The 16071-nt window shown below is 41.9% G+C and overlaps 1 protein-coding gene across 8 annotated transcripts in view; it reads left to right on the forward strand.

The window, feature by feature from the left end:
* The window catches only part of PATJ (PATJ crumbs cell polarity complex component), a 341090-nt gene that overhangs the window by 254707 nt on the left and 70312 nt on the right, over positions 1 to 16071 (forward strand). For all 8 annotated transcript variants that reach the window (XR_004623211.1, XM_034653499.1, XM_034653506.1 and 5 more), the window contains one exon: positions 12192 to 12266. Coding sequence is in view for 7 of the 8 variants with exons in the window: in XM_034653499.1 (XP_034509390.1) it covers positions 12192 to 12266 (75 nt within the window). In the remaining variant the exon portion in view is untranslated. The remainder of the gene's footprint in view (positions 1 to 12191; positions 12267 to 16071) is intronic.

A 16071-nucleotide genomic window follows, 5' to 3' on the forward strand; every position in this document is an offset into this window, starting at 1 on the left:
CTCTTGGTTTCGGCTCAAGTCATGATCTGGGGTTCCTGGAATCAAGCTCTGCATCCTCCGTGCTCAGAGAGGAGTCTGCTTGAAGATTCTCTCCCTCTACCCCTCCCTTCCTCAAGTAAATAAATCTGAAATGAAATAAGCAAATAAATAAATAATCCATCACCCAGTGAAGCAAAGATCCAGGTCCGTGCACTGTGAGGCTGGAAGCTAGTTAGTCTCTAAACCTCTGTGCACTACTGCCTTTCAGAGAGATACAGACTTGGAACAACACTGAAGTCAAAGGACAATGAGAAAGTTACATTGGGATCCGAACCTCATGATTTTCATTCCCTTTTATCTAAATCTTGAACTTCAACATAGAAAATTGGCTAATAGAGACAGATATACAGAAATTCACCTTTTACATTGACAAGTAAAGTTATATCGACCTCCAAATAGATGTATCATAAAAGGAAGGACTCTAAAATTTTTCGAGAAGCTGACCTGTTAGTCGTTTTCATACTGGTTATCTTATTTAACCCAACGGCATGTATCATTGGCCCTACTTTACTGACGAGGTAGTGAGGCTGAGAGGTGGCAGGTATGTTCCTAAGGTCTCGCAGCAGGTGGGTGGTATGGCTGGGACTCAACCCCAGTTCTGTTTGCTCCGAAAGCCCATCTTCTCTTCGTTGTGTAGTTCACATAGAGAGTCTTTCTGGAATATCAGAAGTAATCAACTGTGTGGTCTGTTTGTTCAAACAACAAATATTAATCGAGTATGTCTTGCTGTGTGCAGAAGATTCAGTGATGAGCAGAACTCTTAGCACTTCTTAAAGAGCTTGAGATGTTTGAGGACAAGTGTTCACATCAGCTTGCTGTGTTTCGAAGCTCAGTGGCTAGTGGGAAGGAAGGAGCGAGGGAAGGGAAGGAAGGGATAGTACCCTTTCCTTCTAAGTAGCTAACCTCTGTTCTTGCTACCACCTTTGGGATCTCTAACTCTGTCAAATACCGTAATTGTTGGCTTTGATGTAAAACCAGTTTACTTTTTTTTTTGTTCTTGTCTATCTCCTTCTTCCTGCTGTAACAGATATTAATAGCCAGTAAAACCATTTTAAAACAACTAGCTTACCACAAAATAATAAAAAGACAAAGCAATTGAAAAGTGGGTAAGGATCTGAATAGGCATTTCTCTAAAGACAAACAAATGGCCAGTAAGCACATGAAAAGATGCTCAACCTCATTAACCATTAGGTAATTAAATGCATACCAAAACCACAATGAAATACCACTTTACACCTACTAGAAGGACTGTAATCAAAAAGGCAGGTAATAGCAAGTGCTGGCGAGGAGGAGGAGCGAATGGAACTCTTATACATTGCTGGTGGGAGTATGAAGTAGTGTCTCCAGTTGAGAAAACAGTTGGCAGTTCTTCACAATAGTAAGCGTAATTATATTATCATAATTTCACTCCTAGGTGTACACCCAAGAGGAAAAAAAACATATCTACACAAAAACTTGTACACCAGTGTCCATAGCAGCATTATTCATAATAGCCCCAAAATGGAAACAGCCTAAATGTCCACCAACTGACAAATGAATAAATAAAATGTGGTACATTATGCAGTGGAATGAAAGATAATGAAGTCCTGATACTGATACATGGTGCTACAACCACATACTGTGTGTTTGAAATGTCAAGAGGAGGCACACCCATAGAGACAGAAAGTAAATTAGTGGCCACCTATGGCTGGGGGTGTGGGCGGGGGATGGGAGTGACCCTGATGGGTATAGGATTTCTTGTTGAGGTTATGAAAAAGTTCTAAACTTAGACTGTGATGATATTTGTACAACTCTGAATGCAGAAACCGTTGTGTTGTATACTTGAGATGGGGGCATTTTGTGGTATGTTAATTATATCTAAATAAAAACATTTTTAAAAAACAGGAGCAGGAGAGGAAAGAGGAGAAGTAAGAATATAGATAATACACAAAGTGAAATCAAATGAGCAATGTTGAGGTAACCTCTAGAAATTCTGTGAATCTGTTAAACAACTACAATGTGATCCTATGCATGGAACTTGTAACGTACAGTCTTTCCACCTTCTGGGATATTTTGCCAGTGTTCAATAACCCCTGGTGGAAAAGACCCAGATTCTTTGTCCATCTTATAAATTCCTGTGCTTTGCCTCTTACTGCATTCTGTGCTAGATCCTGGGAAGATGCTGCAGAAGGGAAACCAAAAAAACTCTCTTCCTGTGTTGTTTACAGTCTTCATGGGAGACAAATGTCATTCAAATAATATCACAAATAGATTGAAATCTCAACTTTGAGCAAAGCTAGAACTGGAGGTGCTTGGTGCTAAGGGAGCATTTAAAGGGGGATTTGACGTAGTCAGGGAAGGCTTTCCCAGGGAGATGAACTGAAATCAGAAGGAGAAGCTGATGCTACTGGGAATGTAGCAAAGAAGAAAGAAGGAAGGGTGCTAGGTGATGTTAGAGCCTTGGGGCGTCTGGTGGACTGAAAGTATGAAAGTTCATGGTTACCAGGACTGGTGACATGAACGCCAAGCTGGAGCCAGGCCATGTTAACGAGGGGATCTCTGCGCTGAAAGCAATGGGAGGCCCTGCGGGGCTCTAGAAGGTGACTCTACACTGGAGCTGTGATGTGGTGATTAGCTTGGACAGGGGCCAGGCTGGATGCTCCCTGGTGAGCTGGAAGTTCATTGTGGCAGTGGCCATCCAGAAGCAATGGTGACAGCTATATATTCTCATACTCTGTGTAAAGATTTTAATGAACAGCAAGGTAATGCAAGTTCCACAGAAAGTTGCCAGTAAAGGAATTTACCTTTCTTGCCCTCAGTATGCAAACTTTCTGCTCTATGTATACTTTAAATTTTTTTTTTAATTTTATTTTATTTATTTGACAGAGATAGAGACAGCCAGCCAGAGTGGGAACTCAAGCAGGGGGAGTGGGAGAGGAAGAAGCAGGCCCATAGTGGAAGAGCCTGATGTGGGGCTCGATCCCATAACGCTGGGATCACGCCCTGAGCCGAAGGCAGACGCTTAACCGCTATGCCACCCAGGCGCCCCTATGTATACTTTAAAATATTCCTCTGAATGCAGGTTTAGAGCTATTTAAATGGCAACTGTTGTACCATCTGGGTCTGAAGAACAAGCATCATCCCAGCACTTGGCCAGCAGCCCAAGACAGACCTGCTAGGAAATGCCCCCAACAGGTGTGCTCAGCGTTCTTTCTCCAATATATGAAATTGCTTCACAACAATACAGTCCATGTGTCTATGTGTCCAGTGATCCTTGTCATCACAGATCTGATACAGCAGTCTCAATAACATTTTAGATTTTTCAGAAATTTTCAAAAACGTTTAGATTTTTCCAACCGTCTGCAATGTATTTTTACTGTTATCTTTCATTGTGAAATAGTTTTGCTCCTTAGGGCAAGAACAGAAAAATGAGAGTGTGTCAGTTAGCTCAGGGTGGCCTCAACCTATGGGTTCTTTGTGGAGATTTTGGAATGTATAGGGTAGCAAGGTGCCTGAGGAAGCATGAGTCGTTTCTGAATTAATTATCGCTAACCTCAATGAGCTGTGACATGGAAAGTCACGCTGTAACTGGCCGTGCATTCTACCATTTCAGTCTCCACCAGCTCCAGTAGCAACATTTGAGGAACACTTTTTACTCTCCACTTGCTATGCTTGATCCATATAAAATTTTCAAACACACCTATTGAAAAATCAGTGTTGAGTGTTATAGATACTACCCATGTCTCCAAATGGCCTGATAGTACTCGCTTTCTCAGATGACAAAGGCAATCAGATACAAATCGTGGGCTCTGAAATCTGGACAGACTTAAATTTCACCTCTTCTCTTCACTAGGAAAAAATGCCTCATCTTGTCTGTCTGCATTCTTCATCCAAAAATGGAGGAAGAGGGGCGCCTGGGTGGCACAGCGGTTAAGCGTCTGCCTTCGGCTCAGGGCGTGATCCCGGCGTTACGGGATCGAGCCCCACATCAGGCTCCTCTGCTGTGAGCCTGCTTCTTCCTCTCCCACTCCCCCTGCTTGTGTTCCCTCTCTCGCTGGCTGTCTCTGTCTCTGTCAAATAAATAAATAAACTCTTTAAAAAAAAAAAAAATGGAGGAAGAGGATGTCCACCTCTCTGTTGTGAGAGTGGAGTATGATTTTAGACATGAAATGCTTAGCACAGTGCTTGGCATGCAGTAAGGGCTCAGTAAATGTAGCTATTGTTAACCCCAGATTTTGCCTATAAAAAATCTAGGTGTGCCAAGACTCTCATTATTCAGTACACAGTTCCTGAGAACCTGTGATGAGTCAAGCTCTAGGAATGTAAAGGTAAATAAGACCTCTTTCATTCGGTCTGATGCAGAGGTCACAAACTGGCTGTCAGAGTCCAGTCCAGATCTTAGTTCACCTCCGTGATGTGTTCTTAAGATGTTTGATTTTATAAATCAGGAAATATTTACATAAAAATCCTGGTTTTGCTTTTCTCCTCAAAACAGACCAGTATTCCAAGCTTCCCCATAAATCATTTATGCACTTCCTGTTTATTTCTGTCCCTACTTTTCCAGCATTCCCTCACCCCAGCCTGCTTCCTGCAACCCCATCACCTGTAGACACCTGAGTCTGCATCCTGGGACTAATACTGGAGACAGAGCTGTGGCCATTCAGGCAGAGTGGCAGGAGGCGAAAGCCACAAAGTGGCCAGGGGCTGGGTGGTGGAAAGCCTTGGGGACCAGTGGAAGCCTTTGGACTGGTTTTTAACAGATGATGATGGGATGAGCCATTTGAAAAGACTGAATGCCCTCTGAAAAATCCCTTAGAAAATTTCAAAGCTTGAAGGCAGGGAGAGAATTAAAAAGTTGTCAGAGTAACTGCGATGAAAGTCGATGGAGGAGGACAGGGACCAAGACTGACTTCCATGCATCGTGGCAGCTGACTGACTGGATGGTGGGTGTTTCTACTGAGAAAAGAAAGCTAGGAGGAAGAACACATTTGTGGGGAAGGATGAATGAAGTGGACTGGGTATAAGACAACAGGCTTGAGAGGGCTGCTCAGCCTAATCAAATTCAAATTCGTCAAAATCAATGATTTTTAAAACCTGCCTCTCAGACCCAAATTGTCTCCTGCGGATTTGGGTCCTTGGACTCCCACTCTGTAGCATGTGGATACACTAGAAAAGGACAGCTTTGCCTCAATCAGTCCCACCCCAACCCCCCCACACCTGACCCCTTGGATTAGCTGACATCCTATCAGCAAGAGCTCCCCAGCACCTTCCTGGGCCCTCCTACAGTTACTTGGCAACACTGGGAATTACTTAGGTAAAGTTGGATGTCAATCCTGGCTGTGACACTTAGTTAAGTCTCTGTGCCTCAATTTCCTTATCAATCAAATGGGGATAGTAATAGGCTCAATCTCCTATAAAACAGAAATTAGTACACTTAGAATGATGCCTTTTGGAGCACCTAGGAAATGCTGTGAAAGTGTAGCTGCCATTGATCTCATGCATTCCTTCTTGTATATTGAATTTTAGATTTCTCTGTAAGAAGGAAGGCACTTTTAAAATATTACCTCATTAGTCCTGACAAAAACAGTAGTAGTAATAATGATAATACCCTCCACCATTTATTGAGTTCTTACTGTCTGTTAGGCCCTGAACAGGGTGTTTCTCTCTATCCTCCCTATCATGAAAGCATTATTATTACCGTCTCCATTTTGCAGATGAGTGACCTGGGTATTCCAGAAGTTAATTCACTTGCCCAAAGGCTTAGGGGCACTAAGTGTCACAGTAAGGATTCAGAGCCTTATGTGTTGGACTCACATGCCTGATCATGCCACACTGCCTCTCCAAGAGATTGCTGACATTAACCTGTGAAGAAGCTGAAGTTTAGAGAAGTCTGGTAGAGAAATTTGGATGTAAACCACCATCCGACTCCAAAGTCCAAGCTTTCTCTTCTATTCAGATANGTGAAGAAGCTGAAGTTTAGAGAAGTCTGGTAGAGAAATTTGGATGTAAACCACCATCCGACTCCAAAGTCCGAGCTTTCTCTTCTATTCAAATAATACTAAAGAGACCCATGGGGATCTGTGAGTTTCCATTGATTTGTGGGAAATATGAAAAATAACCACATGGAGAGTTCTAAAGCTAAATCTATTCAATTTCATGGACTGCCCTTTAAAACTGTGCCCTACCTAAATTTTTAGTGTTAAAATGGCTCTTCCTATGTGACATTATGGTAATGATATATGGTAGTAATTGGGAGGAGAGAACTTTAACAGGTTGAACCCTCTGAAATCACTGATACTTGACCATTTCTTGACTTTCAAAATGGCAAATTCATGTGCTCCAACCTGTATTTCTTTGGTTTTCATTACTTGGGGGGGGAGGGGAGAAAGAGTATCTCTATAATCCCAATGTTCTTTTGACAATTTTCTGGTCTGTGAAATCCCAAAGTCTGAAACAATCTGTTTTGCAAATGATTCAATCAAAGCGGGCAAGGAGAGAGATTAGTAAAAGCTGACTTTGGTTTTGAACCTGTGTAAATAGGAGGCTGATACTGTCTCTAATTTTTAAAACAATAACATGGAAAAAAATGAGAAAAAATAGATTTGTAGAAGAAGATAATGAGTTCAGTGTAGAATTTTTTTTAAAAAAGATTTTATTTATTTGAGAGAGAGAAAGAGGGAGAAGAGAAGCAGAGGGAGGGGCAGAGGGAGAGGGAGAAGCAGACTCCCCCACTGAGCAGGGAGCCTGATGCAGGCTTGATCCCAGGACCCTGGGATCATGACCTGAGCTGAAGGCAGACACTCAATTGACTGAGCCACGCAGGCGCCCCTAGAATTTTAACTGTTAAGGGAATAATATGCCATGTGATTTCTGGTACAGGTTCATTTTATCTATTTTTATGTTTTATTTTGCTTTAAAATTTTTTTAAATGAAATATAATTGACATTAGTTTATCAATTTTGACTACTGGGCTTGATTAAAAATTATTCCTAATTGTTTTTAAAGTGCCGGCATCTGAGTTTGGAAAAATAGGTTAAAATATGTGTCTGGTGATTATAGGTCTTAATTCCAGGCTGGAATTCTCAGATGTATATCCTGCTCATTTGTAAACAGCTGGACTGTATACTTAAAATCCATTTTTATCCCCAATTTGTAGTCCTTCAAGAACTGCAGGATTTCTAGTTCGGCTAAGGGAGCAGATGTCACTGTGTGAATCCTATTTTCTGTTTCAGATCCAATATGAAAATTGCGTCTATAACAAGAGCCTAGGAATTCCCTTATAAGAAGCCAGAGAGAATGTGTCTGAGTCAGCACCGGCATCTCTTTTGTGATAGTATGCAAATTGCCAATGGCAGAGTTCAAGTGCATTCAAATATGTGGCATTTTTCACAGCTCATTGTACTTTGTATCTTGTATTTCTGAAAATCACTTGAGATTTGCCTACATGATAAATTTCCCTATCCTGGTCATAAAAAAGACAGTAGATTTACAGTCAAGTCCATTCCCTTCGTGAAAGTCACAAGAGGAAAGCTTTTGGGTTTTTCCTCCATTCTCTCTCCCTCTGCATCGTAAATGAAGAAGATAACATAGAGACCCGAGGGTAGCAAGTAAAGGTAACCTCATGAACTCAGAGACAGCAGAAATACAGGTGCACGTTTTTAACACAAATTCCCATCTTTGATGTCTGCTCGCTTGCTTTCACTCCCACCCCTTTAACTGGTCTGCTGTGAAGACTTGTTACGTGAAATTCAACTTGCCTGGAAGGAAGCTATTGCTTATCAGATTTTTCTAAACTGAGAAAATAACCTTACAATCATAATTATTAGCACAGTTGCAATTACAATTATTAGGACCCAGCGAAGGAAAATGACATTGGCAGAGCCCAGAACTCAGACCTTCTTACCTGTGTCTAGGGCCCTAGTTTCTGAATTCCAGAGCTTGTCAGAAACCTTGTGCTTTGAACCTGTAAAGTAGTCTCTTGATTGCAAGTTGTAAAACCTCTGCTTGACCTTACAAAGGGAAATTTACTGATAGGCTACAGGTCCTTTTTACATAACTACAGGGAAGGCAGGGTTGAAAGCCTTAAGGACTGTTGGAACCTGAATCCTGGTGCTGCCAGAGGTCTCTGGATGTCTCTTTGACTCTCTTCTCCCTCAGACTTGCTTCCTTAGCCTAGTGGGAGTATGGCCACCGAAAGCTCCTAAGCTTCTCGGCCAGAAAAGGGCTGACTCTCTTCCCTTGGGTCCACTTAGGAAAATCCACAGGATGTTCTTGTGTGGTTCAAATGTCTACCGTTGTACTAGTTACTTCGGCTGGACAGACAGGGCATGTTGACTACCCAACTTTGGGATAGAAGTTAACCAGCTTTGGTGATTGTAAACTGGACATCCCCATTATTATCTATTATATAGAATATTCCCAGTGTTGCTTTTTATGTCCACCACTCGAAAGCTCCTTCTCTTGATCAGAGTAATTTGCTTGGCCCACAAAGCATTTTCTTTCAGGAGCTTATAGTACTGTGCTGATGATTATAACGTAACGCACACAGAATGTGTTCTATCAGTTTGTTTCACAAAATGAGACGATCTTTCCCCACTCCTTCCTCAGCCTTCTTATTTAGGGGGTCCCCTGTGCAAAGTCAACACCTTAGAATGTCCCAGAACCTCAGCTTTGAAGGCACTAAGAACTCCCCTGGTGCAGTAGTTGGAAAATTAGCAAGTTCTAAATTTATGTCTAAACACAAAACACAGAAAAAAGTCACACACCCTAGGTCACTGCAGTGACTAGTACCATGAATTTTTTTTGCCTGCCCACACTCAAAATAAGCTGGCATGACTCGTTCTGAGTTAATGTTGTGTCTAAAAATGGGATCACTGTGTTGAGGCTGGCTCCTAAGAATCTCATGTGTGTCGTTGGGACGAGGTGAACAGCACTTTGCCTTTCCCTTGTGGTTTATCCTCAGGAGCAGGGGCTCTGCAGCACAATGCGTCCGGATCAAGTTCTGGTTCAGCATATGCTTTAGCCTCCCGTGCCCCAGTTAACCACGCAATGAGGATGATGATAACCCTTATCCCCTAGCTCTCTCGTAATACATCGGCATCCAAAATAGGGATGGTATCTAGCTCAGTAATTGGCACAGACAGTGCTCAGTAAGTTTTAGCTGTCATCACCATCATCATGCACTGGCCCCGTCCCTTGGCCCAGAGGTTTAAGGGGAATCAGCATAAGAAATGGGACAGGGGGCACCTGGGTGGCTCAGTCTGCCTTCAGCTCCGGTCATGATCTCAGGGTCCTGGGATAGAGTCCCCCAATGGGCTCTCTGCACAGCGGGGAGTCTGCTTCTCCCTCTCTCTCTCTCAAATGAATAAATAAATGTAGAAAGAAAAGAAAGAAAAGGGAAGGGAGGGAAGGGAAGGGAAGGAGGGAGGGAGGGAGGAAGGGAGGGAGGAAGGAAGGAAGGAAAAGAAAGAAAGAAAAGGAAGGAAGAGGAAGGAAGGAAGAAAAGAAAAGAAAAAAGGAAAGAAAGAAAAAAGAAAAGAAAGAGAGAGAGAGGGGAAGGAAATGGAACAGGGTGTTGGACCAGACGTTTTCAGAGCTCTAATTTCCTCATCTCGTCCTTCCACATTTTGAGGACAAGAGAAAGGGAAGGACTGTCACTTCTCAGGCACCTGCTGTCTGCCACACACCTTCCTGCAGATATCATTCACTTATAATTCAGAGTTTCCATAACCTTTCTCTACTATCTGTCGCACCAGATACGTAAATGTCGTAAGTGCAAGGCTCCGTTAGTCGTCTTCCTTGCTGGCACGGAGCAGATACTCTGTAAGCATGTGCTGAGTTCAACTTTGCTGGCAACCCCTTACTTAGGTAGCTGTTATTGTATTCTTACTGAGGCTAAAAACGAAGGTTTCCGAGCACTACTGCTGCTAATAAGTAGTGGAACCAATCTGAACCCAGATTTTTCTGGCGACTGTTCCAGTGCCCTTTTTATTTACAAGTGCAAATGAGGATGAATGCAATCAATTAGTAGTAGCTCTGTGTGATATCCAGATTAGGTTTTTAAGTCTTTAGCTGGGGAGGTCAGCTCCTTGTCCCACACTAGTTAATCTGGGTTTAAACAAAGGTAGAATTGCAGACTTGCAGTATCATTTTCAAATAGAGGCATTGTTGCTCTTCGGAAGGCTATTTGATTCACACCGGAAGGAATAATACCAGTGGTTTCCATTTATAAGGCAGGTTAGAAGTTTGATTCTAAAAATTCCCCTGAGCACCATTTATTGACCTTCCCATGTCTGTCTTTTTTTCAACTGTGATCCGTTTAAGCGCGAGCCACAGGATCACCTTCACTGTGCATCCTTTCTTTCAGGGCTGGCTCTGAAGTCCAAGCAGGTGCATTTGAGATTTGAGTTCCTGAACTTTGATTCATTTAGCACTGGCCCTTTATCAAGCTCACAGTCTATTCTGCCATATTTTGAAGAAACAAACAAGACAAAGTCAATCATATTAGTGTATGGGAGACAGACACATAAAAAGATACAACACAGTGTTGCATAAATTGTGAGAAAAAACTTGGTCATGCTATGGAAGGGGCACTGCCCTGGGCCTCAAGGAAGAATTACAACATGAAGTAACTTGTGAATTCATGTCATGTAATCTGTTTAGGGGCACAGCTTGGGAGGGTAAATTGGGGAGGGGGTTGTTGGGGAGGAGGTCTAGAGTGCTTGCCCCATATGGGAGAAATTGAGAGAGAATCTATATCTAACTGAGAAAGAGCTATGGTCCTAAAAAATAAGTGGACAGATAAGGGAAATCACAACCATCCCAGGGACCTAGGCTGCAGGCTCCGGATATTATGTCCTGGGGTTGAATTTCTCAGGTTGTAAACCAATAGAGAATTGATGAGACAGGATGAGATTGTAACCTAATCTAATAATAATGAATGGGTGGGCATGACCTCATCATTATCTATTGTATTGTTACAAATCTGATGGGAGCCTGTTGAATCAAGGGTATGTCAGTTATGTTCAAAAAAGAAACCAGGGTGGGGGTGGGGGATGTCAGATTGTACTCCAGCATTCCCCAAAGGAGAAAGTGTCCTGTCCATGTAATTATTTTCACCAACTCTATAGTAGAGTTAGGAATATGGGTGCATCAGTGCTGGATTCCATTTACTGTCATCATTAACATCTTTATTATGTATTTGTTGTTTGCTCAGTACCAAACTAAGTGCTTTCCATGTATTGGCTCATTTAATCCTTACAACATCCCTAGAGCATAACAACCTTTTTATAAATGAGACTGAGCGAGGCTTGGAGATGTCAGATAATCTGCTCAGGGTTGCAGAACTCTTGAGTCAAGGATCTAGGGTCACAAACTCCTACTACTTTGCTCTACAAGTCACACCTCTCACCATCTTCAGATAGCTTACCTACGTGCAGTCTGTATGTTAGACCTGCCACGTGGTGTCTCTCAGACATCTACCAAGGGCTACAGTAAGCCCATCCTTTCTCCTATCCCAATCAGTCTGTTTCCCGGTTCCCTGCCTTGTCCAAGTCCAAATGCAGCAGTTCGTGCCTGAGAGTAAACCATCAGATGATAATTTCCCCTGTAACTTTGCCTGTAAAGAAGGATGGGATATGGTGGGAAGCAGACATAAGCATTCTGGCCGATCTGTTGGTGTCAATAAACTGCCCTTTAGGTATGCATTGGTTTCCTGTGTGTTTTGGTAGTTTATTTCTCTCAAAAATCTGGACTCTGCACTTTTCCATGGGATTCAGGACTAACTTAACTCTGTATCCTCCAGTGTCTTTAGTGACTTTGAGGAGAAAAAAGTTCTAACATCAGAGTTCAGACCCTGAAAGAACTAAATATTCAGTATGAATACAGAGTTAGAGATTACTGGAATGGCAAAAGAAGAGCAAACTCTAGCTGAAGTGACCATGAATGGGTATCTGATAGGGTTAAAGCCTGATCTAAGGGGCCCAAAAGAAGCATTTGGAAATGACGAGGCTGCCTTCATTAATGAGTCTTAGTTCAGATGGAGGAACAGAACTTTTATGACTGGTGCTTTGGTCATTTTTGTAGTGGAGCCCAAGCCCCGTGGTGTTTGCTAAAGTTGGAGCATGCACTTGAGCTCTTCGATGCTGTTAACTGTTGTATCTTTTACGTTTCAGGAGGACATCTCCCAGGTGGCTGGTCAGGGCATGGTGGCAGGTCAGCAGAAGGCACTGGAGTGCCCAAGTGATGATGTACGTAATTTCCACTTTAGGTTTTGCTCTACTGGGATGGTGTGCATTATAAATGGGTTCCAGAAGAAAAGGAAGTGATTGCAATGAAATCAGACCCTTTATTACTTGCTAGGAGGTTATGGTGTGTCTTGGAACTTGAAGTCAACCCACAGCCATATCACTGATCCTGTGCAAGGTGTATGGAAATATTCTGTGTGCATTTCCTGGACTAATACCCTGAGCAGGTGTTTAAATGTGAGCCATCCCTGCAAACACACCTGCGTTTAAATCCTAAGAGTGCCGTGTCTTAATGTCATGAATAAAAATCTGAAGTGTGAGAATTTGCAGTTCTATAAAAATATAAATACAGTAACTTTGGTGTTCCTTATGTTTTATGTTCACTTCTCTTTAAAAAAAACAACTGTAAGTTTCTGTCTGTCAAATTTTTGTACTTTTGTTGCTGTTGAGTGTTTCCTTTTTTTTTTTTTTCTTTTTAAAATCTTGATTCTCATTTCTATGTGCTGGCTGATACTTTCATGCTACTAAAATTTACATTATTACTGTATTAACTATTTTTATGTTTAAGGAACTAGAGCTTCCATGATATTTTAAACACTGCCAAAGAAAATACCTTTGAAAATTCTCCACACTTATATGCTAAAAACCTAAATAAAAATGAGTAGTTGTAGGGGCGCCTGGGTGGCTCAGTCAGTTGGGCATCCAACTCTTGATTTTGGCTCAGGTCATGATGTCAGGTTCTTGGAATCAAGCCCTGCATTTGGCTCCACGCTCGGAGGGGAATCTGCTTGAGACTCTCCCCACCCCCTGCTCGCTCATGCATTCTCTCTCTGAAATACATTTTTTTTAAAAATGAGTAGGTGCAAGGGTGCCTGACTGGCTTACTCAGTAGAAGATGCAACTCTTGATCTCAGGGTTTTGAGTTCGAGCCCCATGTTGGGTGTAGAGATGTTATTTATTTATTTGAGAGAGAGACAGAGATGGCGAGCCAGGAGAGGGAGAAGCAGGCTCCCTGCTCAGCGGAGAGCCTCCTTCTCCCTCTCCTCCCGGCTCTTACTCTCTGTCACCATCTCTTTCGCTATCTCTGTGTCTCTCTCAAATAAATAAAATCACTTTTTAAAAAATGAGTAGGTATAGAAAGAAGCTTAAAAATAACCAGATTTGGTTCAAATGGAATGTGTAAGCAAAACTTTTTTTAACTTAAGACTAGACTTTATGTGATATATTTGTGAACACTATTAATATGTTAATGCTTCATATGCTGCCACTTAAGGCATGTATCAGGCATCCCTAAAATGTTATAGCCATAGAACTTTAGAGCTGTGACAAATCCTAAACACCACCTGTCCATTCTTTTCCATGCTGAAAAATGAGTGCTTAAATATCTAAAGTATTGTCCTCTGGGAAAGTGATTATGACCCTTTTCCATGGCTGCGGAAGAGAACCAGCCCGAGGTCAGTGGACAACACCTGCTGTGAGGCTGTGTCAGTTCCTTATGAAGAACTTCCCAACCCCCTGAGCTGTTCCAAACCACCCTGGATGGTTTTTAACCAGGAGCTGGCTGGTCATTTATTACCAAAAGACGTAAAGACATTAATAGCTATTATCAGCTGAAATCTTAAACTGTTCTTGGCATAATGATAGGTTTATTTATGTCCTTTTCTCTTTGATCTTTGGAACAAGCTCTCAAGGTTTAGAAATATCCCTACCAATTTACAGATGAGGAAGTTTAGGTGTAATGAGGGAAAGTGACTCGCCTGTGGCCACACGGCTAATCAGTACTAGCAAACTCAACAATTCATATCTTCTTTAAATGGTGATTTTTGTTTTCCCATCATAAATGAACTGTAAACTTTTTCCCTTGGAAAACCTGATGAACATAATTTTGGTACAACGCAGGATTTTTATAATTCCCAAAACGCCCTTTGTGGTCTCTTGGAAACCCATTTACCCTGGGAGAAGAATCCATGGTTTAACTTGAAGCAGTCATACTTAAAGCAAACAGAACTTGCCTGGGCTCCACCTAGGTGCCGATTTATTTGGTCTAGGATGGGGGGGGGCTCCCAGCATCCATAAATTTAAAAAACTCCCTGACAATTTCTATTATGAAAACAGGGTTTGAGAACCACTGGTTTAGTTAGGTTGGATAACCTAGAACATCCATTCCAGCTCTCCTGTTTGAATTAGAAGACATTAAACAGCGAATCCAGCCTTTCTAATCTTTCATTCTTAGTAGTGTGGGCTTGTGCCCATGGATGAGTCACAGGAGCACACATCCATCACCACACCTACCGACAAGAGGTCGGCCTCTAAAAATATATGTTGGATGTTTCACTTGGTTTCTGTGGACTGTTTCCTTGTTTTTTAATTGAGTTCAATACTATCACTATCTGTTGGAAATGTGTTATGCACAATGAAGTGGGATGCTACCTGGAGCTGGGATGTAATGATTAGCACCGACATTCCTGTTGTAAAAATCACATGATTCTGGGGCCCCTGGGTGGCTCAGTCAGTTAGGTGTCTGACTCTTGGTTTCATGATCTCATGGGTTAGTCTGCTTGAAGATTCTTTCCCTCTGCCCCTCCCCCCCATGCACTCTCTCTCTCAACACTAAATTAAATAAATCTCTTTTTTAATCACGATTTTTTTTCACAAGAGCACTCTCTAGCTTGCATTCAGCTTTGTTATTGATGTTCTTTTTAAAGGTGATACAAAACAAAAGTTGAACATAAGTACTGTTCAGATGAGGCTCAGTCTCTACAAGAAGTCTCTCTTCTACGTCAAGATGGGTATAGTCAGTCTGAGGATGATACGGTGTCTCCACAGTGTCACACACTCAGGCGTCTCTTATTTGATTACCGCCCTCAAAAAAATGCTTCCATTTTTGGTCTGAGATGGCTGCTCTGGTTATTGTCATCCCACCTGCATTCCAGTTAGGGAGAAGAGAAGGCAGGATCCTTTTCCTGTAGGAAATGACCTGAAAGTACAGTTCACATCCGCGTACACCCTACGTACACCCTACTGACCCAGGCTTAGTCTGCAGATACATCCAGCTTCAAGGACGCTGGAAAACATGGTCCTCAGAGTAATTGGTATCTGGGTGGTTCCAGTGTTCAGTTTTCTGGTAGTAAACCCATCTTTGTCATTTTTCCACTAACCTCTTTTTTTTTTTAAATCACTGAAAATATGTCTTTGAATAAGTCTTTTTAAGTAAGTGTGTGGTCGTTGTTAAACGTTGGTGAGAAAAACTACAGAAAAGAAAACGAGCATCCGTAGAATCAGTGCCTAGCAGCTGTTTGATAAACATTTTAAATCTGTAGCATTCTGGGGCATCTGGCTGGCTCAGTCGGTAGAACTTGTAACTCTTGATCTCAAAGTTATGAGCTCGAGCCCGACGGGGGTAGAGATTGCTTAAAAATAAAATCTTTAAAATATAAAAATAAAAAAATAATTTGTAACATTCTTTAGCTACTGACTTTCAGTCTGACCTCTTCCTGTAAATAATGGTGTGATTTCAGACGTGTCACTTGACAATGGTTTCTTTATCTGGAAAAGAAGTAATATTGTCTAACTCTCCAGGTTATTTTCAGGATTAAAAGAATTCATGGATGTAAAAGTGTTTTTAAAAACTGGAAAGCACAATACAGATACACAGTGCTTGTGGTGTTCTGGTTTTTATATACTACATGATGCCTTGAATTGAGGCATAACCTTCCACGGACAGAATCTTGAGGTATCATTGTTCTGGAGCAGTTACCTTGATCCTATTTCTAGACTCCAGGGACAGCCTGGTGCTTCACTGCCTCCA

Source organism: Ailuropoda melanoleuca, chromosome 2 (assembly GCF_002007445.2).
Source record: "Ailuropoda melanoleuca isolate Jingjing chromosome 2, ASM200744v2, whole genome shotgun sequence".
In the NCBI taxonomy this organism is placed as follows: domain Eukaryota; kingdom Metazoa; phylum Chordata; class Mammalia; order Carnivora; family Ursidae; genus Ailuropoda; species Ailuropoda melanoleuca.